Source organism: Pristiophorus japonicus, chromosome 2 (genome assembly GCF_044704955.1).
Source record: "Pristiophorus japonicus isolate sPriJap1 chromosome 2, sPriJap1.hap1, whole genome shotgun sequence".
Lineage (NCBI taxonomy): Eukaryota > Metazoa > Chordata > Chondrichthyes > Pristiophoridae > Pristiophorus > Pristiophorus japonicus.
In genome coordinates, this window is record NC_091978.1 from 357,917,707 (window position 1) to 357,943,376 (window position 25,670).

At 46.5% G+C, this 25,670-nt stretch overlaps 1 protein-coding gene across 1 annotated transcript in view; it reads right to left on the reverse strand.

Moving 5' to 3' along the window:
- hadh (hydroxyacyl-CoA dehydrogenase) overlaps positions 1-24,838 on the reverse strand; it is a 54,489-nt gene extending 29,651 nt beyond the window's left edge. Inside the window, exons 1-2 of the mRNA XM_070872572.1 lie at positions 24,655-24,838; positions 5,647-5,775 (exon numbers count right to left, since the gene is read on the reverse strand). Coding sequence (XP_070728673.1) covers positions 5,647-5,775; positions 24,655-24,765 — 240 coding nt within the window. The 5' untranslated portion in view covers positions 24,766-24,838. The remainder of the gene's footprint in view (positions 1-5,646; positions 5,776-24,654) is intronic.
- Positions 24,839-25,670: the final 832 nt, after the last annotated feature.

The window sequence follows — 25,670 nt, forward strand, 5'->3', positions numbered from 1 at the left end:
GAGTTTTGATGAAATGAAGTTTATGGAGGATGGGAGGCCAGCCAGGAGAGCATAGGAGCGATTGAATCTGGTTATGACAAAGGAATAACAAAGGTTTCATGAGGAGATGGAGCTGCACTGTCGGAGGTACCGTCTTTCAGATGAAATGTTAAACCAAGGCCCTGCCTTCTCTCTCAGGTGGACATAAAAGATCCCATGGCACTATTTTGAAGAAGAGCAGGGGAGTTGTCCCCGGGGGTGTCCTGGCCAATATTTATCCCTCAATCAATATAACCAAAATGGATTAATTGGTCATTATCACATTTTTGGGAGCTTGCAGTTTGAAAATTGGCTGTCATGTTTCCCACATTGCAACAGCTACTACATTTCAAAAAGTACTTCATTGACTGTAAAGCTCTTTGAGACAGCCAGTGGTCATGAATGGTGCTATAGAAATGCAAGTCTTTCTTTTTTTTCTCACCAGAGTCTCTTGTGCATTCACTATTCACCCCATCATTCAGCCGCTTAGGTCAAACTCCCTGGAATTCTCTTCCAGCACTCCACCTCCCTCTTCTCTCTTAAAGCCCTTCTTAAAACAACCTTTTTGACCAAGCTTAAAGTCTCTCATTTGGATATCACCTTCTTTGGCTTGGCATCAGTTTTTCTTACAAATCTGAAGTGCCTTGGTCCATTTATCTATATTAAAAGGTGCTATAAAAATGCAAATATCTGTTGCCACTAAGCAGTTCTACACAGATATGTTGATACCCTTTGGGGTTTTTTTTTGATTATAATTGCTGATTAGAAGCACCCCTGGCAGTACATATTTAGAATAGTGTCTGTATAGAATGTTTTCCAATTATCGTAAACTGACCAAGCCCTTTATGTTGTCATATTAACACACAACATCGGCTCCAAAAGCTGCTTCTAACCAGCATAAAACACTAGAAAACAGAATGACAGACACACCATCTAGTGAACAACATAGAGGAATTATGGTATAGGATCAACAGATTACTTTGAAGAATTATTGCAGTACGCAGCTATAATGGTGCAGCTGAACTATGACCCATTTGGGTCCAGGAAGGTGCGCTCATTTAGCAAGTTTTACCCAAAGTGCAGGTGCAGCACAATAAATTGCTTCACATAAAAGAAAAAAGACTTGCATTTATATAGTGCCTTTCACGACCACCAGATGTCTCAATGCGCTTCACAGCCAATGAAGTACTTTTGGAGTGTAGTCACTGCTGTAATGTGAGAAATGTGGCAGCCAACTTGCGCACAGCAAGCTCCCACAAACAGCAATATGATAATGACCAGGTAATCTGTTTTCTTTTTATGTTGATTGAGGGATAAATATTGGCCAGGACACTAGGATAACTTCCCCGTTCTTCTTCAAAATAGTGTCATGGGATCTTTTATGTCCGCCTGAGAGAGCAATCAGGGCCTAAGTTGACGTCTCATTCAAAAGACGGCACTCCCGACAGTGCAGCACTTCCTCAGCACTGCATCGGTGTGTCAGCCTTGATTTTTGTGCTCAAGTGCCTGCAGTGGGACTTGAATCCACAGCCTTCTGACTCAGAGGCAAGTGTGCTACCCACTGGGCCACACCCGACACTATAATTGATTTCATCTGTGATGTCCTCCATAGTTAAATAGCACTCCAGCATTCACCATCAAGTGAAGACGGGAGCTTTGGGTTAAACATGGAAGGAGATGGCAGGAAAGAAGAAAATTTCCAGGGAAAATTAAAAATAGTTGTAATAGTGCAGTTGTGGGCTTCTGCCAGTAGAGGCCCCCAAAGAGCAAGATAAAGGGCCCAAGTTTCGGCCTCAGTTGCTCCTGATTTTTTGGAGCAACTGGTGTAGAACGGAGTATCTTAGAAATTCAAATTCTCGGCATTTAGTTTGCTCCAGTTCCAGTCAGTTAGAACAGTTTCACTTTGGAACAGAATTTTTTTTTCAAAAGGGGGTTGTCCGGCCACTTACGCCTGTTTTCAAAGTTTCGGCAGTGAAAACTTACTCCAAACTAACTTAGAATGGAGTAAGTGAAGATTTTTGTATGCTCGAAAAAACCTTGTCTACACTTTAGAAAATCAGGCGTAGGTTACAAATCAGGCGTAGGGAATGGGGGGGGGGGTTTAAAGGGAAGTTTACAAATATTAAACACTTCAGTTTTACGAATAAAGAGCCATCATCAATAATAAATGATAAAAAAAACATCAATAAATCAACCAATAAATCAATCAAAAAAAATTAATAAATAATTTTTTAAAAAATCAATAAATAAAAAAATTTCGACTTACCGACTGCAGCACCTGGAGCCCTCCAACAGCCTGCTGGGATGCCCCCCCCAGTGTGTCTCTGGAAGTGTCTCTATCTCTCTGTCTGTCTGTGTTTCTCACTCTCTGTCTGTCAGTGTCTGTGTTTCTGACAGCGAGGGGAGGGGGAGGAGGGGGTAGAGGAAGAGAGGGGGGGCGGGGGGAGGGGAGGGAGGCAGAGGGGGAGGGAGAGAAGAGGGAGGGATGGGGGAGGAGAAGGGGAAGGAGGGGAGGAGAAGGGGAAGGGGGGGAGGAGAAGGGGAAGGGGGGGAGGAGAAGGGGAAGGGGGGAGGAGAAGGGGAAGGGGGGGAGGAGAAGGGGAAGGGGGGGAGGAGAAGGGGAAGGGGGGGAGGAGAAGGGGAAGGGGGGAGGAGAAGGGGAAGGGGGGGAGGAGAAGGGGAAGGGGGGGAGGAGAAGGGGAAGGGGGGGAGGAGAAGGGGAAGGGGGGGAGGAGAAGGGGAAGGGGGGGAGGAGAAGGGGAAGGGGGGAGGAGAAGGGGAAGGGGGGGAGGAGAAGGGGAAGGGGGGGGAAAGAGAAGGGGGAGGAGAAGGGGAAGGGGGGAGGAAGGGAAGGGGGGAGGAGAAAGGGGGAGGGAGGAGAAGGGGAAGGGGGGAGGAGAGGGAAGGAAGGGGGAGGAGAAGGGGAAGGGGGGAGGAGAAGGGGAAGGGGGGAGGAGAAGGGGAAGGGAGGAGGAGAAGGGGAAGGGAGGGGAGAAGGGAAGGGGGGGAGGAGAAGGGGAAGGGGGAGGAGAAGGGGAAGGGGAGGAGAAGGGGAAGGGGGGAAGAGGAGAAGGGGAAGGGAGGGGAGAAGGGGAAGGGGGGAGGAGGGGGAATGGGGAGGAAGGAGGGAAAGGAGAAGGGAAAGGGGGGGGAGAGGAGAAGGGGAAATGGGGGGGAGAGGAGAAGGGGAAGAGAAAGGGGGGAAGGAGGGGGAGGAAAGGAGAAGGGGGGGAAAGGAGAAGGGGGGGAAAGGAGAATGGGGGGGAAAGGAGAACGGGGGGGGGAAAGGGAAGGGGGGGGGAAAGGAGAACGGGGGGGAAGGAGAAAGGGGAGGGGAAAGGAGAACGGGGGGAAAGGAGAACGGGGGGGAAAGGAGAACGGGGGGGGAAAGGAGAACGGGGGGGTGAAAGGAGAACGGGGGGAAAAGGAGAACGGGGGGGAAAGGAGAACGGGGGGGGAAAGGAGAACGGGGGGGAAAGGAGAACGGGGGGGGAAAGGAGAACGGGGGGGGAAAGGAGAACGGGGGGGAAAGGAGAACGGGGGGGGAAAGGAGAACGGGGGGGAAAGGAGAACGGGGGGGAAAGGAGAACGGGGGGGAAAGGAGAACGGGGGGGGAAAGGAGAACGGGGGGGGAAAGGAGAACGGGGGGGAAAAGGAGAAGGGGGGGAAAAGGAGAAGGGGGGAAAAGGAGAAGGGGGGAAAGGAGAAGGGGAGGAAGGGGGAAAGGAGAAGGGGGGGAAAGGAGAAGTGGGGGAAAGGAGAAGGGGGGGGGGGAAGGAGAAGGGGGAGGGAGGCTGAACGGGCCTAAGACTTCGGGCAGGGCCCGTCCCCAGCACCAGATTTACAGGTAGAAGGCGTTGGATCGGGTCGGGTCCGGGGTCTGGGGTCGGGAGCGCGGGTCGGGTCCAGTCCGGGGGGGTCGGGTCCGGTCCGGTCTGGGGGGGGGGGGGGGGGTTAGCGGGAGTTGGGTCGGTGTCGGGGTCGGGTCCGGTCCGGGGGCGGGGGAAGCGGAAGTCGAGTCGGGTCGGGGAGGAAGCAGGAGCTGGGCATGGGAGGCAGCCTTATGCATGCAGCCCCAGTGAGGCCATTCGGCCAGGGCTAGGGGCTGCGTGCTTCGGGCCCCTGCCACACAGTTTTGGGCGCCTGGAGCTACTGCCCATGCGCGCCCACTGTAGCGCATGTGCAGAGGTCCCGGCATTGTTTTCAGCGCAGGGACCTAGCTCCGCCCCCCCCCCCCAGGACGTGCTGCGCCGCGCCCGGCTCCAGAGGACCAGCAGGGAGCCGGAGAATTTGTAAGTTTTTTTTAGGCGCACTTTGTGGCGCGAAAAACGGGCGTCCAGGTCGGGGCTGCGCCGTTCTAGGCGCGACCCGAAACTTGGGCCCAATATGAGAAACTTCAAATCATCTTCTCTGATTAGTGGATTCTGATGATCAACATTCAATGCAATTAAAAGGGATATCCTAAAGCGAATAGGTTAAATTGTTTGCATGCCAGATTTGTCAACTTAACGTACAGAAGTTGATGACAGATACTAAAGAGCAAACATTTAATTTTCACATAGTTTTAAAAAAATATTCTAAAATGTCGCCCGAAAACTGACTCATACAGATTAGCAATGGTCCCATGTATGATTCTCCGTTGTGGCGAGTTAGCAGATCTCCATCGGTTAGCAGAAGCAAATATGATTGGTATTGGTGCCCCTGGGTTAAGCGGGGAAAATTCTACCAGGATTGCTGTTCCTGATTTGAAGTGTACAAGCGTGCACATAGAGCAAGGACAGGATCTGGCTCAGCTATGATGCCCATTAACATTCATTGTGAAGGCTAACACATGATGAATGACAATTTCAGCAAATAAAGCCCATGGAATCATATCCCATCAGAAGAAATGGGGGGGAAATTGCAAGTTGTGGGGGCGGGAGTGGGGGGAGGGAGGGAAAAGTTGGTTTCTAACCACTATTCAAACTATCTAAAGCAGTTCTTCAGTTACAGTTTAATCAAAACACACTATATATAAAAACTTACTCCTGACTTCTGAAAAGCTGGAATGCTACCAAAACTGGAAGTGATGTCAACAACAGAAAATAGACTGAATATTCGCTATGCTCCAGTGCACAGTGTGTGCTTTCCACATTAGTGGAAGATTGTACTGTTCTGACAAGACAGATCAGTGAAATACAACCATCTAGAAACTACAGAATGGCAGTGATCACTGCAGGATCAAATGAAGGATGTGAAGAGGCAGAGCCAAGGTGTGGTGCCTGAGGTGCCTAAGAGTGATAGTTAAAAAACGTAAAGTCTAGCCAAGAATAAAAAGACTCGCCCTTAGTAACTATGCTATGGCCAATGAGCTGAGATCTCGTGGCCACATGGTTTCCATTGACCAATCATTTTACCCAGATCTGATGGCCAGTCAGGCAGTTCCCACGGACATGTGGAATTTACTGTTGCTGGATTATTTGAGGGAAACATTAGAGTCCTTTTTTTTTCATTACATACCCAAGTGACAATAGAGATCCCACTATCAAATCTTACAAGAATACTGTTTGGCAAGCTTTCACTGAAATGGCAACAGTCAATACATATTAAACAGTTTGCTGAATTAGTATGCAAAGTTCAAAGCATCACCTCAGGCTTGTCTATAAACTTCTTCTTGCTTATACGCCCAATACTGTCTCCAATTTTCTTCAATGACTTCTTCAAGATATCGTCAGCCTGATCCACTAGTATCACCGTGTGTCCTGTTGTAGCAGCTACCTAATGAAAGCAGAAACACCGGTCCATCAGTGACATTTTCAGCCAACTCAACAATACTCAAAAGATATTTTAGCTCCAGTGAAGAAACTCATTAGACTAGGGGGCATAGTTTCAGAATAAGGGACGCCCATTTAAAATGGAAATGAGGAAGAATTTCTTCTCTCAGAAGGTCATGAATCTTTGAAATTCTCTGCCCCAGAGAGCTGTGGAGGCTGGGTCATTGAATATATTTAAGGTAGAGACAGATAGATTTTTGAAGGATAGGGGAATCAAGGTTATGGGGAGCAGGCAAGGAAGTGGAGTTGAGGCCAAGATCAGATCAGCCATGATCTTATTGAATGGCAGAGCAGGTTTGAGGGGCCAGATGGCCTACTCCTGCTCCTATTTCTTATGTCCTTATGTTACCACATAGGCTTAATGTTCACTGTGATACCAGGTCACAAGCACACGATAAAATCATACCCCAGAATATGAGTTCTCTCAACTCAGAGCGTTTGTTATAGAGGCCAGGAGGCAGGACAGAACCATGTCATGGCTAACTTCAATTTACCAGGAGCAGGTTGGAAAATCTATCAAAAGGTGCAGTAGAAGTAAAAACATAATCCTAGAGACAATATTGGGAGTGTCATACGCAAGCAAGGCTCTGCTCGACTTTGAAGGCCAAAGATAGTCGAGCAGATTAGAGTTGGAAAATACCTTGGCAACAGAATAGAAATAACTTGCATTTAGATAGTGCTTTTCACAACTTCAGGACATCATCGCTGTGTGGCCAATGAAGTACTTTTCGAAGTGTACTCAACTGTTGTAACGTAGGAAGCAGGGACCACAATGTGGTGACGTTTAATGTTCGGCTTGTGATGAAAATGTGAATGAGTACAACTGAAGTGTTCTTGTAGGAAGGCAGAATTAAAAAAGATGAGGGGTGAGCTAAGAAAACTGGACTGGACATCAATGCTAAGAGGGGAAATGTGTAGAAGCAAAGTTGATCATGTTTAGAAATACTATATGGTGGGAAGAATTGCACACCGAAAAACAAACCGATTGCAGAATGTGATCCCAAAACACCAATACAATTCCCAAATCCAATGTAATAACAAGGAGTTTGATGAATTCAGTGACCTTGGCCATTGGCCTTTATTTAGGGCTGTTTTTCAGTTGTACATTTTTTGGGGAGGGCTATGTCAGCTTTGGAATCTGTGCAACAATGGAAGTATTGAGGAATAAAACAACAAAAGAGACTCCCTAAATGTACTCTATTATCATTGTTATTATTTTTCTAAAGTGATAAAAAAGCATTAACTTATAAATCCGGTTCAAAAAGTGTTACATCTCAAATTTCAGAAATATTTCAGAAATTTTTTCTTAGACAGTATTAGTATTGAAACAGAAGGGGGAAGCGTCATAGAATTTTCTTCACAAATAAGCATTATTAAAATGTGAAATTCCCAAGTGGCTTTGATAAACATGAGGAGAAATATTAAAGAACTGTCAGGAAAAGTCAGACTAGATAGCTACAATGTGGAACTTGTATAGGAACAATGGGCTGCATGACCTTCTTTTGCGCAGTTCTACGATTCTATGTTTAGGAATGGACCAATTAGATGAACCAAATGGCATTCACTAGTTAATTCGGTTTAAACCTGCTCGAGGTGCTGACAATATATGTAGTAAATTGAGGAGGGAAGAGAGATCACGCGTTTTTATTAATCCTTCCGCCAAATAATTTACCCGAAAATAAAATGCAAGTTTTAATATTTATTAATTGCACTGTTTAAAATACTAGCAAGTTTTCTTAAATCTAAAAATGGCAACACACCTCTTTATAAAGGCATTTTCTTGTATTAGGATCTTTACTAACAGACTAATCCTATTCTCAGAACTCGTATCAGTGCCCAAGCCAGACTGACCAGGGGAAAAACTCCATCCCAATAAGATTTGTTTGGTACCTCTCATGTCAATGTCTGAAAGATGCTCTTAATATGCAGCATACAATGGGCATACGTTGCAGAACTTCAAAGTTTGCAAAATACAGTAAGTAGTTAAGAAAATAAAGAATAAGGGGCCCAAAATTCCACATTGCTGTTTTTTGGCGATATTTCAAATTAACGGCCGTTTTTGTAGTCCGAAATAACGCCCCCCCAAAAAAGTCCAAAGTTTAGGCAAAATTATTTTTCATTTTGGCGCAGCGCAAATATCTCTGATTTTGAGGATGGAGCTAACTTTTTGAAAAAGTGAGGCCCGTCTGCGCCTACCCAAGCATTTAGTTTTCCAAGTAGCGCGCGGCACAATGGGAGGGAATGAGCTGTCTCTCTCCGGTTCCCGGGTGTGGGAGGAAGGAAATATGGGCTGAGGGCTACTTTTATATAATTGTGTAGAGGGAGCTTTACTCTGTAGCTAACCCATGCTGTATCTGCCCTGGGAGTGTTCTGATGGTGAACTCCCTGTCTGAGCCGCCGGACTCTGCCGACGGCTCACAAATGGCCCGCCGTGGTCGCCCCTATCCCATGCAAATGACCCCACTGCGGCCGCCCCTATCCCTGGCCAAATGGCCCGCCATGGCTGCCTCTATCCCTGTCCAAATGGCCCGCCATGGCTGCCTCTATCCCTGGCCAAATGGCCCACCATGGCTGCCTCTATCCCTGGCCTAATGGCCCACTGCAGCTGCCCCTATGCTTGGCCAAATGACCCAACGCGGCCACCCCATCCCTGGCCAAATGGCCCCACCGCGGCCGCCCCTATCGCTGGCCAAGTGGCCCCGCCGAGTGTGTTATCACAGTAAATATTAAGTCCTAAAAATAAAATAACTTTCTTTTATAATGAAGAAATTCAAAGATAATATTGCATCACTACATTTTATAGGAACATAATAAATACAGATCAACACAACGAATCAATCCTAAGCCCCCGTTAACACTGCTTTCGATCGGACTCCGATTTGGTAAGGTAAGGTTTTAAAAAGTGGTCCTTAGTGCTGTCCTTCAAAAAATCCTCATTGACGAAACTCGCAAAAACGGGCAAAAATGGCTTTATGGGTGGGTTTGACCCCGAGTGACATCAGAAAAACGGTACTTTAAAAAAAAAACAGCTGTTATCTGTTAAGGACGGCATTATACCATTGGCAAAAGTTGCAAAATTAAGTTAGCTCAAAAAAAATTGAGTTAAATGGTGGCGAATTTTGGACAGTTGCTTTTATCACCTGCTGTTCATTTCAGTTAGTTCTGATTAAGCAAGCTGTGAATTAGCTATAGACATTATGTTGTGTCAAAACAATACCGAAAAGCAATTAAGTAAAGCACAAAAAGAACGGAATGTTTGGATACAATAACCTGATGTCACTTCTGGTCACCCCGTTACGTGCAGTGGAAAGGGTGCAAAGAAAAACAAATAGAATGATTCCAGGTATAAAGGGGATGAGCTATGATGAAAGATGAAAGAAGCTTAAGGTCTATCGTCTAGTAAGGTCCATAGTCTAGTTGTTAATACGGATTCTTTTTCCCTCAATCTGTTTCAGCGAATACACTGACGCAAACACCTTCTTGCCTTTTCTGTAAAAGACCTTTATTGAAGATTCTCCGGCCGGGACTTGTCAAGACAAAGGAACACTCTCAATTTGAGCGGACAAGCCCCTTTACAGCGCGAAAAGCACAGTAGTTATACATTTTCAAGACATAACACATTTGATTAGCACTTGGTCTATCCATTCCCGTTCTTCCTCCTCCCAGAGTATGTCCAATGGCAGGCGAGGAGGTCTCCTATTTAGAGCTGGCCCCGAGGTCAGCTTGTTTATAGCCTCATTAAATTCTTCTTCCTTATCAGTAAAACCTATTTCCCTCCTATCAGTAAAAAGCATTACGTTACCCTCTCCTATCCGTGATTGCCTTTTCTTTCCCGTGACCCGTGTTTAACCTCAACTCTCAGTAACCCCTTTTTTTTCTGTTGATTCTGCAATTGTCAGCATCTTGACACTTCTTTAGCTATTTTCCCATGATTCCCTATCTCCATCCCTCTGCCACATTCATAATCCTTCTGCACACATTCTCATAGTAAGGTTAAGGGTGAACCCAGAAGATTATGAAAGGTGAACCAGATTACTTGAAGGTCAGTCAGACCACAGAATCATCGAATAGTACAACACAGAAGGAGGCCATTTGGCCCATTGAGTGAGTCTAAACCAGATATTTCGAAGTGCCATCCAGTTAGTCCTACTACCCCGTTCTTTCTCCATATCCCTGCAATTATTTTCTTCTTCAAGCATTTATTAAATTCCCTTTTTAAGGCTACTGTTGACTCTGTATCCATCACCCCATCAACCACTTGTGTAAAAATGATTTTCCTCATGTCGGCTCTGGTTCTCACGCCAATCATCTTAAATCTGTGCCCTCTCATTATTGACTCTTCAGCCATTGGAAACAGTATCTCAACCCTTCATGATTTTAAATATATAAAAAGATAAATAGACCAATAGGAGAAATTTCATAAATTTCATAAACAAATCTTCCAAAAAAAAATAATTGCTGAAAGAAACATAAATGTTTGGAACGATCCATCGGGTAACAACAGACCCTAGGTGTGTTCAAAGTGCAATTGGATGCTTGGCTGAGTGAGCTGAAATGCTGGAGGGTCAGGGTTGAGGAGGCGAATAAATGGCCTATTCTCATCCTTGACCTGCAATATTCCAGTTGGTGCCATTTTTGTTCTACACAGATATCTACACTGTCACCTTGGAATCAGAACATTGTGGGTTCAAGTTCCTCTCTGGGATTTGCACACAACCTATGCTCAAACTAATGTAGTACCGAGGGAGTGCTGCACTGTTGGATGAAACATTAAACTGAGCAACTGTATGCCTGGTCCAAGGACAAAAGGACTGTGACATTTTTTAAGACGAACAAGAAGTTCCATTCCTCCCTTAACCAATACTACCAAAAAATAGGTCAACAAAAGTGACATGGTGCTATGCAAGTGCAGAGCTTGCTTTTTTTTTCTTTAACACACAAATTGTGCAATATAAAACACACACAATCAGACATTCAAAAATGTAAATAGCTTGTGATAAGATTAGAGTTCAAACTGGTAATGGATTTTTAAAAAACTGGACTTCTGGCAGCAGAACTTAATGACACAAGAAATAACAGCCCGATTTATATTTTATGCAGCCTAAAAGTAAACACTGCTGATCAAACTCTGGTCGGCCTTCCATAGAAGATGTGATTTTCATTTCTGATGAGTTAATTTATAAGTAAAACATTCGATAACTGGAGACCAAAGTTCAAAGTCCATCAATACATACCAGTAGGTATTCTTTGAAACTTAAACATATAATTCTAACAAGTAAACTTGACTCAAAGTCATCAAACCCAACTTTTGCAGTACATGAAAGCAAAGACCTTTTAAACAAACTAGAGTAAAGGTTACAGAAGGCATTAAAATCTCACACAGCAGGGCATAAACCTCCGTCGCTCTCCACCCACACAAATTCCCAAAAATGAACTAAGTAGTGAGATATTTATTGAACCAGAGGGGAAAGAAACTCATTTCTTTCACTGTGGGTAATAGGACATGTTTCATCTTTACTAGAAAATCAACTTTGTGTATGTTTTCTTTTTATGTGTTGGGCCATGAGGAAAACAGAGTTACGGACTAAGGCTTTGAACTTAAACTACGGAATAAAAGCAGATGTGAATAGATTAACTATTCTACGATCATAAAAGAGAGAGGAATATCAGATGAATGAATCAGGCATTTGTCAGCATCTGCCCAGCTAACATATATCCCTCAATCAACATCACTAAAGAGAGACTATCTGGTCAATTATCTCATTGCTCTTTGTTGGATCTTGCTGTGCTGAGTCTCAATGAGAGGAGCATTCGTAATAAGGTGGACAAATTAACTGCGCAGATAGCTGTTAACGGGTATGATGTATTTGGGATTACAGAGATATGGCTCCAGGGTAACCAAGGCTGGGAACTCAACATCCAGGGGTATTCAATATTCAGGAAGGATAGACAGAAAGGAAAAGGAGGTGGGGTAGCATTGCTGGTTAAAGAGGAGGTTAATGCAATAGTAAGGAAGGACATTAGCTTGGATGATGTGGAATCTATATGTGTAGAGTTGCGAAACATCAAAGGGCAGAAAACGCTAGTGGTATGTACAGACCACCAGACAGTAGTAGGAAGGTTAGGGATGGCATCAAACAGGAAATTAGGGACGCGTGCAATAAGGGTACAGCAGTTATCATGGGTGACTTTAACCTACATATTGATTGGGCTAACCAAACTGGTAGCAATACTGTGGAGAAGGATTTCCTGGAGTGTATAAGGGATGGTTTTCTAGACCAATATGTCGAGGAACCAACTAGAGAGCAGGCCATCCTAGACTGGGTCTTGTGTAAAGAGAGAGGATTAATTAGCAATCTTGTTGTGTGAGGTCCCTTGGGGAAAAGTGACCATAATATGGTAGAATTCTTCATTAAGATGGAGAGCGACACAGTTAATTCAGAGACTAGGGTCCTGAACTTAAAGAAAGGAATCTTTAATGGGATGATTTGGCTAGGATAGACTGGCGAATGATACTTAAAGGGTTGACGGTGGATAAGCAATGGCAGACATTTAAAGATCACATGGATGAATTACAACTATTGTACATCCCTGTCTGGCGTAAAAATAAAACAGAAAATGTGGCTCAACCATGGCTAACAAGGGAAATTAGGGATTGTATTAAATCCAAGGACGAGGCATATAAATTGGCCAGAAAAAGCAGCAAACCTGAGGACTGGGAGAAATTTAGAATTCAGCAGAGGAGGACTAAGGGTTTAATTAGGAGGGGGGAAATAGAGTATGAGAGTAAGCTTGCAGGGAACATGAAAACTGACTGCAAAAGCTTCTACAGATATGTGAATAGAAAAAGATTAGTGAAGACTAATGTAGGTCCCGTGCAGTCAGAATCAGGTGAATTCATAATGGGGAACAAGGAAATGGCAGACCAACTGAACAAATCCTTTGGTTCTGTCTTCACTAAGAAAGATACGAATAACCTCCCAAAATACTAGGGGACCGAAGGTCTAGCAAGAAGGAGGAACTGAGGGAAATCCTTATTATGCAAGAAATGGTATTAGGGAAACTGATGGGACTGAAGGCCGATAAAACCCCAGGACCTGATACTCTGCATCCCAGAGTACTTAAGGAAGTGGCCATAGAAATAGTAGATGTAGATGGCTTTGTGCGGGGAGTGTTCGGAGTGGGGTGGACGGGTTGACTGCGCAGTTGGCGGTTGGTGGATGTGGTGTGGTTGGCGTCACGGGGGGTGTGGCTCCGGTGGCCGGGGCTGGGGGCTCGATATCCGGGGGTGTTCGGCATTTGGGAAGGATTCTGACGGGACGGGGCGAGTTGGGTGCGGGGGGTGTTCCCGGTGTTGGGTGGGTCTGGAGCCGGGGGTGGCACGCTCTTGGGATTGGGGGTGGGCTGTTTGGGGCTGGGATTGGGAGAGACTTCTTCTCTCGGGGAGTTGTTGGCCTGTGGGGTTCCCTGCCGCGGAGAGTTGTTGATGCCAGTTCATTGGACGTGTTCGGGACGGAGTTGGATGTGGTCCTTGCGGCTGGGGGGGTCGGGGGGATGTAGAGGGGGTCTGGGGGGGGGGGGGGGGGGAGGTGCTGGGGTGGGTGATCAGCCATGATCTTGTTGAATGGCGGTGCAGGCTCGAGGGGCCGAATGGCCTACTCCTGCACCTATTTTCTATGTTTCTATTGGTGGTCATTTTCCAACATTCCATGGACTCTGGATCAGTACCAATGGATTGGAGGGTAGCTAATGTAACCCCACTTTTTAAAAAAGGAGAGAGATAGAAAACAAGTAATTATAGACCGGTTATCCTGACATCGGTGGTGGGGAAAATGCTAGAATCAATTATTAAAGATGTAATAGCAGCGCATTTGGAAAGCAGTGACAGGATCGGTCCAAGTCAGCATGGATTTATGAAAGGGAAATCATGCTTGACAAATCTTCTAGAGTTTTTTGAGGATGTAACTAGTAGAGTGTATAAGGGAGAACCAGTGGATGTGGTGTATTTGGACTTTCAAAAGGCTTTTGACAAGGTCGCACATGAGAGATTAGTGTGCAAAATTAAGGCATATGGTATTGGGCGTATTGACGTGGATAGAGAACTGGTTGGCAGACAGGAAGCAAAGAGTGGGAATAAATAGGTCCTTTTCAGAATGGCAGGCAGTGACTCAAGGTGCCGCAAGGTTCAGTGCTGGGACCCCAGCTATTTACAATATATATTAATGATTTGGACAAAGGAATTGAATGTAATATCTCCAAATTTGCAGATGACACTAAGTTGGGTGGCAGTGTGAGCGGTGAGGAGGATGCTAAGAGGCTGCAGGGTGACTTGGACAGGTTAGGTGAATGGGCAAATGCATGGCAGATGCAGTATAATGTGAATAAATGTGAGGTTATCCACTTTGGTGGCAAAAACAGGAAGGCTGATTATTATCTGAATGGTGACAGATTAGTAAAAGGGGAGGTGCAACGAGACCTGGGTGCCATGGTACATCAGTCACTGAAGGTAGACATGCAGGTACAGCAGGCAGTAAAGAAAGCAAATGGCATGCTGGCCTTCTTAGCGAGGGGATTTGAATCTCGGAGCAGGGAGGTCTCACTGCAGTTGTACAGGGCCTTGGTGAGACCACACCTTGAGTATTGTGTACAGTTTTGGTCTCCTAATCTGAGGAAGGACGTGCTTGCTGTTGAGTGCAGCGAAGGTTCACCAGACTTGGCAGGTCTGACACATGAAGAAAGACTGGATCGGCTAGGCTTATACTCACTGGAATTTAGAAGAATGAGAGGGGATCTCATAGAAACATATAAAATTATGACGGGACTGGACAGGTTAGATGCAGGAAGAATGTTCCTGATGTTGGGGAAGTCCAGAACCTGGGGTCACAGTCGAAGGATAAGAGGTAAGCCATATAGGACCGAGATGAGGAGAAACTTTTTCACCCAGAGAGTGGTGAACCTGTGGAATTCTCTACCACAGAAAGTTATTGAGTCCAGTTCGTTGGATATATTCAAGAGGGAGTTAGATGTGGCCCTTACGGCTAAGGGGATCAGGGGGTATAGAGAGAAGGCCGGAGTGGGGTACTGAAGTTGCATGATCAGCCATGATCATATTGAATGGTGGTGCAGGTTCGAATGGCCTGCTCCTGCACCTATTTTCTATGTTTCTATGTTTCTAAACTGGATGCCACATTACCCTACGCTGCAATGTCCGCAGGTAGGATTCCGGAACTGCCTGTTCCACAAAGTTGTACCATTCTGGAGTTAAACCTAATTTAGAACCCAATGACTTAAGATAGTTCGGAAATCAGCGCGGCCCCGGCCTGCAAGACCATCAGAGGCCAGGGCCATTGGAGGGAGCAGCGTGCGGCAGCCTGGCCCGGAAATCGGCACGCTCCCAGCCTGCAAGACCATCAGCAGGCCTGGGCCGTTGGAGGGAGCAGCATGCGGTGGCCTGGAAATCGTGCAGTCCCGGCCTGCAAGACCATCAGCAGGCCGGGGCCATTGGAGGGAGCAGCGTGCGGCGGCATACCACTGCAGGGAGCAGCGCATGCTGCTGCAGGTGGGCGACGGCTGCGAAGTCAGGTTGCTGATTGCAGTGCGGGCAGGCACAGCAGGAGGGGCGAAGAAGCAGCAAGAGTCCGAAGAGGGAAGTGACCGGGGCCCAGGAGAGGTGTGAATCTGGGGCCCAGAAGAGGCGAGGGCCCAAGGGCAGCACAGGCCAGCCCACACTGCTATATGTGTGTGCACTAGGTCGGAGCAGCAGAGCTGGTCTCCAGTTAGTCTTGGGTAATCCTTGCCACTGGACCAAGACCTAGCTCTGTCAAGCCCGTGCGGTGGCTGGTGTTCAACGGCCACCACACGTTAAAAAAATCCAAGCACAGGCATCTTCCACCCTTCACGATGTAGTTCGGGACTGAAATATTAGGTCCTGCATTGAAACACCTGTGAACTCATCCCTTTTTGGTGTGGAAACAAGTCATCCTCACTTTGAGGGACTGCCTATGATGATGATGAGTTCTGATTCTATGCCAACACATTTGGATGATCCATCCTGGGTGGACTAATTTCTTCCCAACAAGTTACAAACACAAAAACAGATATGCCAAATGCATGATGTGACATCTCAGAGTCACAAACAAATAACTTAGCATTACAATGGTTACATATCACAGGTTGAAAACAGGAATTGCTCTACTTCCATGACAGCAAGTACGTATCCACATCAGTCAGCACCATCACGAAACAGATAATGGGGTGTGTTGGCTGCTTCCACAACTAGTGGAGCAAACCATTATAACCAAGGTCACTGGTCTGCAGTTTTATGGAAAACCGGAAAAAATGCAATCCCCAAAATCTCATGCCATTACAACAGAATTTCACTTAATCCGGCCCAAACTGTGAAACCAGACAGAATTACTAAATGCAATCATCAAACGCACTGTTAAAAATCTTGAAATCACTTCGGAAGATAGGAACAGGAGTAGGCCATTCAGCCCCTCAGGCCTGTTCTGCTATTCAATGAAATCATGGCTGATCTGCAACCTAACTCCATATACCTGCCTTTGGCCCATATCCCTTAATACCTTTGGTTAACACTTGCAGTATAAATGGAATTTAACATAATTATCACACATTCGACTTCAACAATTGTGTTATGCAATCAAGTTAATGTTAACAAAACCAGTCACAGATTGGTATCCAGCACTTCCTCCCAGACATCAAGATCCACGGCGTGGCCCTGGACAACTTCCCCTATCTCGGGAGCCTGCTACCAACAAGAGCATGCATTGACGACAAGATTCAACACCACCTCCAGTGTGCCAGTGCAGCCTTCGGCTGCCTGAGGAAAAGAGTATTTGAAGACCAGTCCCTCAAGACTGTCACCAAGCTCGTGGTCTACAGGGCAGTAGTAATACCCGACCTCCTGTATGGCTCAGAGGCGTGGACCATGTACAGTAGCTACCTCAAGTCACTGGAGAAATACCACCAGCGATGTCTCCGCAAGATCCTGCAAATCCCCTGGGAGGTCAGATGCACAAACATTAGCGTCCACGTCCAGGCCAACATCCCCAGCATTGAAGCACTGACCACACTTGATCAGCTCCGCTGGGCAGGCCACATAGTTCGCATGCCAGACACGAGTCTCCCAAAGCAAGCGCTCTACTCTGAACTCGTCCACGGCAAACGAGCCAAAGGCGGGCAGAGGAAACGTTACAAGGACACCCTCAAAGCGTCCCTGATAAAGTGCGACATCCCCACTGACACCTGGGAGTCCCAGGCCATAGACTGCCCTAAGTGGAGGAAGTGCATTCGGGAGGGCGCTGAGCTCCTCGAGTATCGTCGCTGAGAGCATGCAGAAATCAAGCGCAGGCAGCAGAAGGAGCGTGCGGCAAACCAGGCTCCCTGCCCACCCTTTCCTTCAACGGCTATCTGTCCCACCTGTGACAGAGACTATGGTTCTCGTATTGGACTGTTCAGTCACCTAAGAACTCATGCTAAGAGTGGAAGCAAGTCTTCCTCGATTCCGAGGGACTGCCTATGATGATGATGATGATGATGATGAAATCAATCCAGTTATTCGATCAGCTTTTTTAGATCTTTTTGGTTCGATTTTCTCCCTTTTTCTCAAGGCATCAATACAAGCTACGGTTGCTGTCCAGTAACTTAGGCAAGTGGCTACTATTCACATGCAAACTTTGAGAATGTGACCGTGAGTTATCACAGTGAAGGGCGTCACTGCCAAACTCAATTCTATCCTCACCCGGTGTTCACGCACAAGCACATCCAGCAGTGGTTTCTGGTTAGTGATCAGGATTGGAACATGGGCCAGCTCTTCCTGCCCTAACTCAGGAGTGACCAATTGTAACTCTTGGTGCTGTGCTGCCCGAGATCAGCTAACTTAGATCAAGAAGAATGGAAAAACAGACTATTTTTTAAGGTCAGAGACAAGGAAATCTTGGTATTCAGAGGGTATGGGGGTCCTTCTACATGAATCACAGAAAGTTAACATGCAGGCATAGCAAACAATTAGGAAGGCAAATGTTAAGTTAGCCTTTATTGCAAGGGGGGTTGGAGTACAAGAGTAAGGACATTTTGCTGCAATTATATAGGGTTTTGGTGAGACCACACCTGGTGTACAGTGTACAGTTTTGGTCTCCTTACCTATACTTGCCCGAGAGGGGGTGCAATGCAGGTTCACTAGATTGATTCCTGGGACGAGAGGGTTGTCTTATGAGGAGAGATTGAGTAGAATGAGCCTATATTCTCTGGAGTTTAGAAGAATGAGAGGTGAAACGCATAAAATTCTTAGAGGGTTTGACAGGATAGATGCTGAGAGGCTGTTTCCCCTAACTGAAGAGTCTATAACTAGGGATCACAGTCTCAGGATAAGGGGTCGGACATTTAGGACCGAGATGAGGAGAAACTTCTTCACTTGAGAGGATTGTGGATGCTCTGTCGTTGAGTATATTCACGACTGAGATTGATAAGATTTTTGAGCACGCAGGGTATCAAGGCATATGGGGATCAGGAGAGAAAGTGAAGTTGATGTAGAAGTTCAACCATGATCTTATTGAATGGTGGAGCAGGCTCGAGGGGCCGTATGGCCGACTCCTGCTCTTATGATTATGTTCGTATGAACGCCAGACTTTATGGAATAGCTCAGAGACAGCGACCATTTCTGAACAATCAGCAAAGCCATTGCTGTCTGTTTATTTTTAAATAGTACCGTCTCCCTTTTGCTTTCCCTCTGCATCTCTTTTTTTCCCAAATAGGTGACTGCTTCCCTGGGTTCTAAAGATAGCAAAAGTAGTTTGATTAAACTGGTATTTTCAAAAAAGGAGAACAGAATTTGAACCATTTGACCCTTAATACAATTTTATGTAAACATCTCCAGAGACCAGTGTGGCAGTTCTTCATCATCATCATCATAGGCGGTCCCTCGAACGAGGATGACTTGCTGCCACGTGTTCACAGATGTTTCGATGAAGGACCCAATGTTCTAGTCCTGAACTCCAATTGAGGGGGTGGAAGATGCCTGTGCGTAAATTTTTTTAACGTGCGGTGACCGTTGCATACCAGCCACCACACGAGTTTGACAGAGCTAGGTCTTGGTCCAGTGGCAAGGATTAACCAGGACGACTGGAGACCAGCTCTGCTGCACAGACCTAGCACGCGCACATATCGCAGTGTGGGCTGGTCCATGCTGCCCCTGGGCCCTCAGCTCTTCTGGGCCCCGTTCCCTCATCTGTCACACCTCCGCCACAATCTCTCGCCACTCCTCCACCATAAACATTCACCGCATCTCGCCATAAACACGCCGCTCATCCGCCCCGACCTAGCTCTGTCAAACTCGTGTGGTGGCTGGTGTGCAACGGTCACCGCACGTTAAAAAAATTTACGCACAGGCATCTTCCACCCCCTCAATGGGAGTTCAGGACTAGAACATCGGGTCCTTCATCGAAACACCTGTGAACACATGGAAGCAAGTCATCCTCAGTCGAGGGACCGCCTATGATGATGTGCAAAGTTAAAGCACATGGGATTGGGGGTAGTGTGCTGACGTGGATTGAGAATTGGTTGTCAGACAGGAAGCAAAGAGTAGGAGTAAATGGGTACTTTTCAGAATGGCAGGCAGTGACTAATGGGGTACCGCAAGGTTCTGTGCTGGGGCCCCAGCTGTTTACACTGTACATTAATGATTTGGACGAGGGGATTAAATGTAGTATCTCCAAATTTGCGGATGACACTAAGTTGGGTGGCAGTGTGAGCTGCGAGGAGGATGCTATGAGGCTGTAGAGTGACTTGGATAGGTTAGGTAAGTGGGCAAATGCATGGCAGATGAAGTATAATGTGGATAAATGTAAGGTTATCCACTTTGGTGGTAAAAACAGAGAGACAGACGATTATCTGAATGGTGACAGATTAGGAAAAGGGGAGGTGCAACGAGACCTGGGTGTCATGGTACATCAGTCATTGAAGGTTGGCATGCAGGTACAGCGGCGGTTGGGAAGGCAAATGGCATGTTGGCCTTCATAGCGAGGGGATTTGAGTACAGGGGCAGGGAGGTGTTACTACAGTTGTACAGGGCCTTGGTGAGGCCACACCTGGAGTATTGTGTACAGTTTTGGTCTCCTAACTTGAGGAAGGACATTCTTGCTATTGAGGGAGTGCAGCGAAGGTTCACCAGACTGATTCCCGGGATGGCGGGACTGACATATCAAGAAAGACTGGATCAACTGGGTTTGTATTCACTGGAGTTCAGAAGAATGAGAGGGGATCTCATAGAAACGTTTAAAATTCTGACGGGTTTAGACAGGTTAGATGCAGGAAGAATGTTCCCAATGTTGGGGAAGTCCAGAACCAGGGGTCACAGTCTAAGGATAAGGAGTAAGCCATTTAGGACCGAGATGAGGAGAAACTTCTTCACCCAGAGAGTGGTGAACCTGTGGAATTCTCTACCACATAAAGTTGTTGAGGCCAATTCACTAAATACATTCAAAAAGGAGTTAGATGTAGTCCTTACTACTCGGGAGATCAAGGGGTGTGGCGAGAAAGCAGGAATGGGGTACTGAAGTTGCATGTTCAGCCATGAGCTCATTGAATGGCGGTGCAGGCTCGAAGGGCCGAATGGCCTACTCCTGCACTTATTTTCTATGTTTCTATGTTTCCCACTCCTCTGCACCTGCACCCTGCCGATGTTCCTGCACACGCTCCAAAACGGCGACCAGGGTTTTGATGACGTCACCCAGTCACCCATCTCAAAATCCTTGGAGCTGCTTGCGCTGGAGGTTGAAGTGATATGCCGCTCCAGCTCTTTTACTTGCCGACCTGAGGAGCTGTTCTTTCGCAGGTCGGGGGGGAACGTACTACTACTGTGCTGTATGATACTACAGTTCTGTGGACTGTTGAGACAGTTCACTTTGACCACCTGGCTTAGATTTGATCACATTCCCTAATGGTAGCCTTCTAAGAAGAGCAGTTCTAACGTTTCATTAAAATTGAAGCGGATGGTCACAAATTTAAAGAAAGGTCACTGCGCTCCTGTTGTTGCTACATAATGCTGCATTTCTCAAATGGGGCTAGGGAATTTTTAGATCGTGCATTGGCAACAGATAAATTGTTACTGAGTAATATTTCAATGTTGGTTTTTGATGATGTTTAAATGGACTTAGCACTGAGCATTTAGTAAAAGAGCAGAACTGGTCAGTACTCAGTTATGCTATTAACAGTTGGATTAGCATTTCTTAATCCTATTTTGTGGCAATAAAGTATCAAAAAAATATATCATTGCATTCACATATTTAAGTGCTTCGGAAAGGCATAGAGGTATGCAACAAATTGTAGATTAGGAGACTAGAACCCTACGATTTCCGACACACAACAAGCCCTCACTCGAAGTGTGTGTTTTATGTGGAGGTGCAGTGTAAATAAATATAAGCAACTACATGCCAAGCTTGGAGAGGGGGGCCAAAGGAAGAAAGAAAATGGAGGTATTTTGGGGGACATGAGAAAGACTGGCAAATATCAAAATCTAGTCAAACTTTGTGTAATATTCATGGACCCATAGCAACTAATTCAGGACCGTAGCAACCAGTAGCAACTCCAGTGTCATGCTCCCTCAAAAAAGGGGAAAAAGCATAAATCAATAAGGGCAAGTAACAAATTACAAAAAACAGGGACACATTTTACAACATTTTCAGATTTCTAAATATTGCAAAAAAAGTTCTGCCATGAGCAATCACACAGGAGACCAAAGGTTAAATAAACTCTTCTGAGTAAGATTTAGTTATTAATTAATTTGTCAACAGGCACATTTTGAACCCAAGGACCATTTCAACTCTTTACAAAAAGGAATTAGTCATTCCAACTTCATTATATTTGTAACGTGCTTCAGCTGAACTCATACAGCAGCTTTAGGGTACACTAGACAATTATGATTTACTGTGTTTTGCTATTCTCTAGTTTAACTTTAATATTTTGCAAGTTTCAACAAAGCAAATGACTTTTCATTTGAGGCTAGCAAATGGCACCTTTTTTTTTGAGAAGTGGGTTTAGAAACGAAATATTTAAGTGTCAGCTTCCCTCAGAGTCAGATGGTTTGGGTTTAAGCCCCACTCCAGAAACTTGAGCACATAATCTAAACTTTAGTGCAGAACTGAGGAAATTATTTATGGTGCCGTCTTGCAGATGAGACATTAAATGGAAGCCCCATCTGTCTATTCAGGTAGATGAAAAGGATCCCATGGCACTATTTGAAGAGCAGGGGAGTTATTTCAATGCTGTGGCCAGCATTAACTGGCCACTTAATCTCCTGATACCTTGCTGGGTGAAAATTTGGTAGTTATATCATAAGAACATAAGAAATAGGAGCAGGAGTAGGCCATGCGGCTCTTTGAGCCTGCTCCGCCATTCAATAAGATCATGGCTGATCTACCTCAACTCCACTTTCCCGCCCTATTCTCATATCCCTTGATTCCATCAGTATCCATAAATCTATCAATTTTTGACTTGAATTATGGTACTTGACTAGCAACCAGGAGGTCACAAGTTTAAATCGCATCATAGTTATTTGAGAAACTAAATCCAATGCATTGGGTGAGTTGAAAGACGGTTGAAACCCAATTGGTTCACTTATATCCTGCAGGACAAAGAACCTACCCCCTCTACCCAGTCTGGCCTACACGTGACTCCAGTCCCGTACTAACATGATTCACCCTCAATGCCCTCAAGGCAAACAGGGATGGGAAATAAATGTTGTTTGCCCACTTCCCAAAAACAAATATTTTTCTAAAAATTGGCTGCATTATTTGCCATCATAACAGCAACTGCTCTTCAAAAACTGGCTGTGGAGCACTTTGGGATGCCACAAAAAGATGAAGGCAGCTCGACACCATCCAGGATAAAGCGGTCCATTTTATCGGCACCCTATCCACCAGCTGAAACATCCATCCCTACCCCACCGGCGCACTGTGGCTGCAACGCGTACCATCTACAGGCATTCATCGAGTCGCCAAGGCTTCTCCAACAGCACCTCCAAACCAGCGACCTCCACCACCTAGAAGGACAAGGGTAGCAGTCGGATGGGAGCACCATCACTTGGATTTATTTCGCCGTTTCTTCATCATGTCAGCTGTGGCTCAGTGGGTAGCACTCTCACCTCTGTTTAAGAAGATTGTGAGTTCAAGTATCATTCCAGAGATTTGAGCATTTAATCTAGGTTGACACTCCAGTGCAGTACTGAGGGGGTGCTGCACTGTCGAAGGTGCTATCTTTCGGAGATGTTAAACTAAGGCCTCTCAGGTGAACGTAAAAGATCCCATGGCACTATTTTGATGAAGAGCAGGGAAGTTATCCCCGGTGCCCTGGCCAATATTTATCCCTCAATCAACATCTAAAACCGATTATCTGGTCATTATCACATTGCTGTTTGTGGGAGCTTGCTATGTGAAAATTGGCTGCTGTGTTTCCTACATTACAAAAGTGACTACACTCCCCAAAAGAAATTGCTTCATTGGCTGTAAAGCGCTTTGGGACATCTTTCATCATCTTTCTTTCATCGTGGCTGGGCCGGAATCCTGGAACTCTCTCCCTAACAGCGTTGTGGGAGCATCTTCGCCACAGGGACTGCAGTGGTTCAAGAATGCGGCGGCTCACCACCACTTTCTCAAGTGTAACTAGGGATGGACAATAAATGTCAGCCTTGCCAGTCACATCCTGGGAATGCAAATGGAAACTGCTGTGGCTCAATGGGTAGCACTCTCACCTCTGAGTTAGAAGGTTGTGGGCTCTGTTATGTATGCATGCCTACAATGTTATGATGTACTGTAACACTGAATGTACCTTCACCCTGTACACACCTTACCTGTACACCAGAGGGTGCTGCTTCTGGTGATGTAAGGGTCACCTGCACACTGCAGGTAACCCAGTATAAAAGGGAGCTCACCTCATAGTATCCTGACTCTAGGAGCTGCAATAAAGGACTAGTCTTCACAGTTTAAGTACCATATCCCTGCTTCGTGGAGTCATTAACAAGGTGCCTACATATACAATAGGTTCAAGTCCAACTCCAGCAATTTGTAGCACAAAAAATCTAGGCTGACAGGGAGTGCTGCATTGTCAGAGGTGCTGTCCTGTGGATGAGACGTTAATCCGAGGTCTCGCCTGTCCTTTCAGGTGGATGTAAAATATCCCATGGCACTATTTCGAAGCCAATATTTATTCCTCAACCAACAAAAAAACTCCAGATTATCTGGTCATTATCACATTGCTGTTTGTGGGAGCTTGATGTGCGCAAGTTGGCTGCCGCGTTTCCCACATTACAAAAGTGACTGCACTTCAAAAGTATTTCATTGGCTGTAAAGCGCTTTGCGACGTCCGGTGGTCGTGAAAGGCGCTATATAAATGCAAGTCTGTCTTTTTTTTCTTCTTCGACCCTGCCCTGGTGCAACAGGCTGCTATACTCCAACAACCGAAAGATGCAAGGGTTTATAAAAGCAGTGTGGAGAATGCAGTGATTGCAGACATTTGTAACCCAGACCGGCGCCTCTGGCGGCCAGAGCACCAGTTGCTGGGGGCAACGGGTTGCGCGCGCCGCTCCATTCCAACGTGGCCCCTGAGGCCGTTAACATTCAAAAACCCCGGCGCCGGGCAACGCGCATGCGCCGCCGCACCAGCACCAGCTGCGGGCCCTGCCGACCTGTCACTCAGGGCTCGAGCCTCTGTGTCTGTGTGTGTGTGTGTGTGTGTGGGGAGGGTCGGGTCGGTGAAGGACACGGTGGGCCCGCCCGCTCGCTCGCTCGCTGCTCCGCGCCAAACCCATTACCTGCGCGATGCCCGCGCCCATGAGGCCGCCGCCGATCACCGCGACGTGTTTGATGGCCTGGCTCTTGGTGGAGGACATGGACCGCAGGAACTGGTGGGTTACAAACGCCATGGTTACCCAGCGCCGAGTTCAGACTTTGGCTGCAGCTGTTCGCACAGCCGTCACAATATTGAGGAGGAGCTCCCCGCCCTGTCAATCATCGCACGGGGAGGAGCTCCCCGCCCTGTCAATCATCGCACGGGAAGGAGCTTCCCCTCCTGTCGATCATCATATGGGGAGGAGCTTCCCCTCCTGTCCATCATATGGTGTGGCGCTTCCCCTCCTGTCCATCATATGGGGAGGAGCTTCCCATTCTGTCAATCATCATATGGGGAGGAACTCATCCTCTTAGGTGGTCCCTCTAAGCGAGGATGACTTGCTTCCACACCATAAAGGGATGAGTTCACAGGTGTTTCAATGAAGGACCTGACATTCTAGGACCCGAACGACATGTTGAAGGGTGGAAGATGCCTGTGCGTGGATTTTTTTAACGTGAGGTGGCCGTTGCACACCAGCCACCGCACAGGCTTGACAGAGCTCGGTCTTGGTCCAATGGCAAGGGTTAACCAAGACTAACTGGAGACCAGCTCTGCTGCACAGACCTAGTGTCCACATCTCACAGTGTGGACTGACCCGTGCTGTCCCTGGGCCCCGAACTCACGCCTCTCCTGGGTTCCAATCACATCACTCTGCAATCTTTCGCTGAACCCTCGCCCCGATGTTGCCGCTCCTGCTGTACCTGCCCATGCTCCAATCAGCGACCTGGATTTGTGACATCCAATCCAGTCGCCCTTCTACAAGTCGTCGCCCTCCTGCACCAGTTCAGCGGCAGTTTGAGTGAAAAATCGTCATGTCTGGCCGAGGTAAAGGAGGCAAAGGACTGGGCAAAGGCGGAGCCAAGCGCCACCGTAAAGTGCTCCATGATAACATCTAAGGCATCACCAAACCAGCCATCCGCCGTCTGGTGCCAGTTCGTT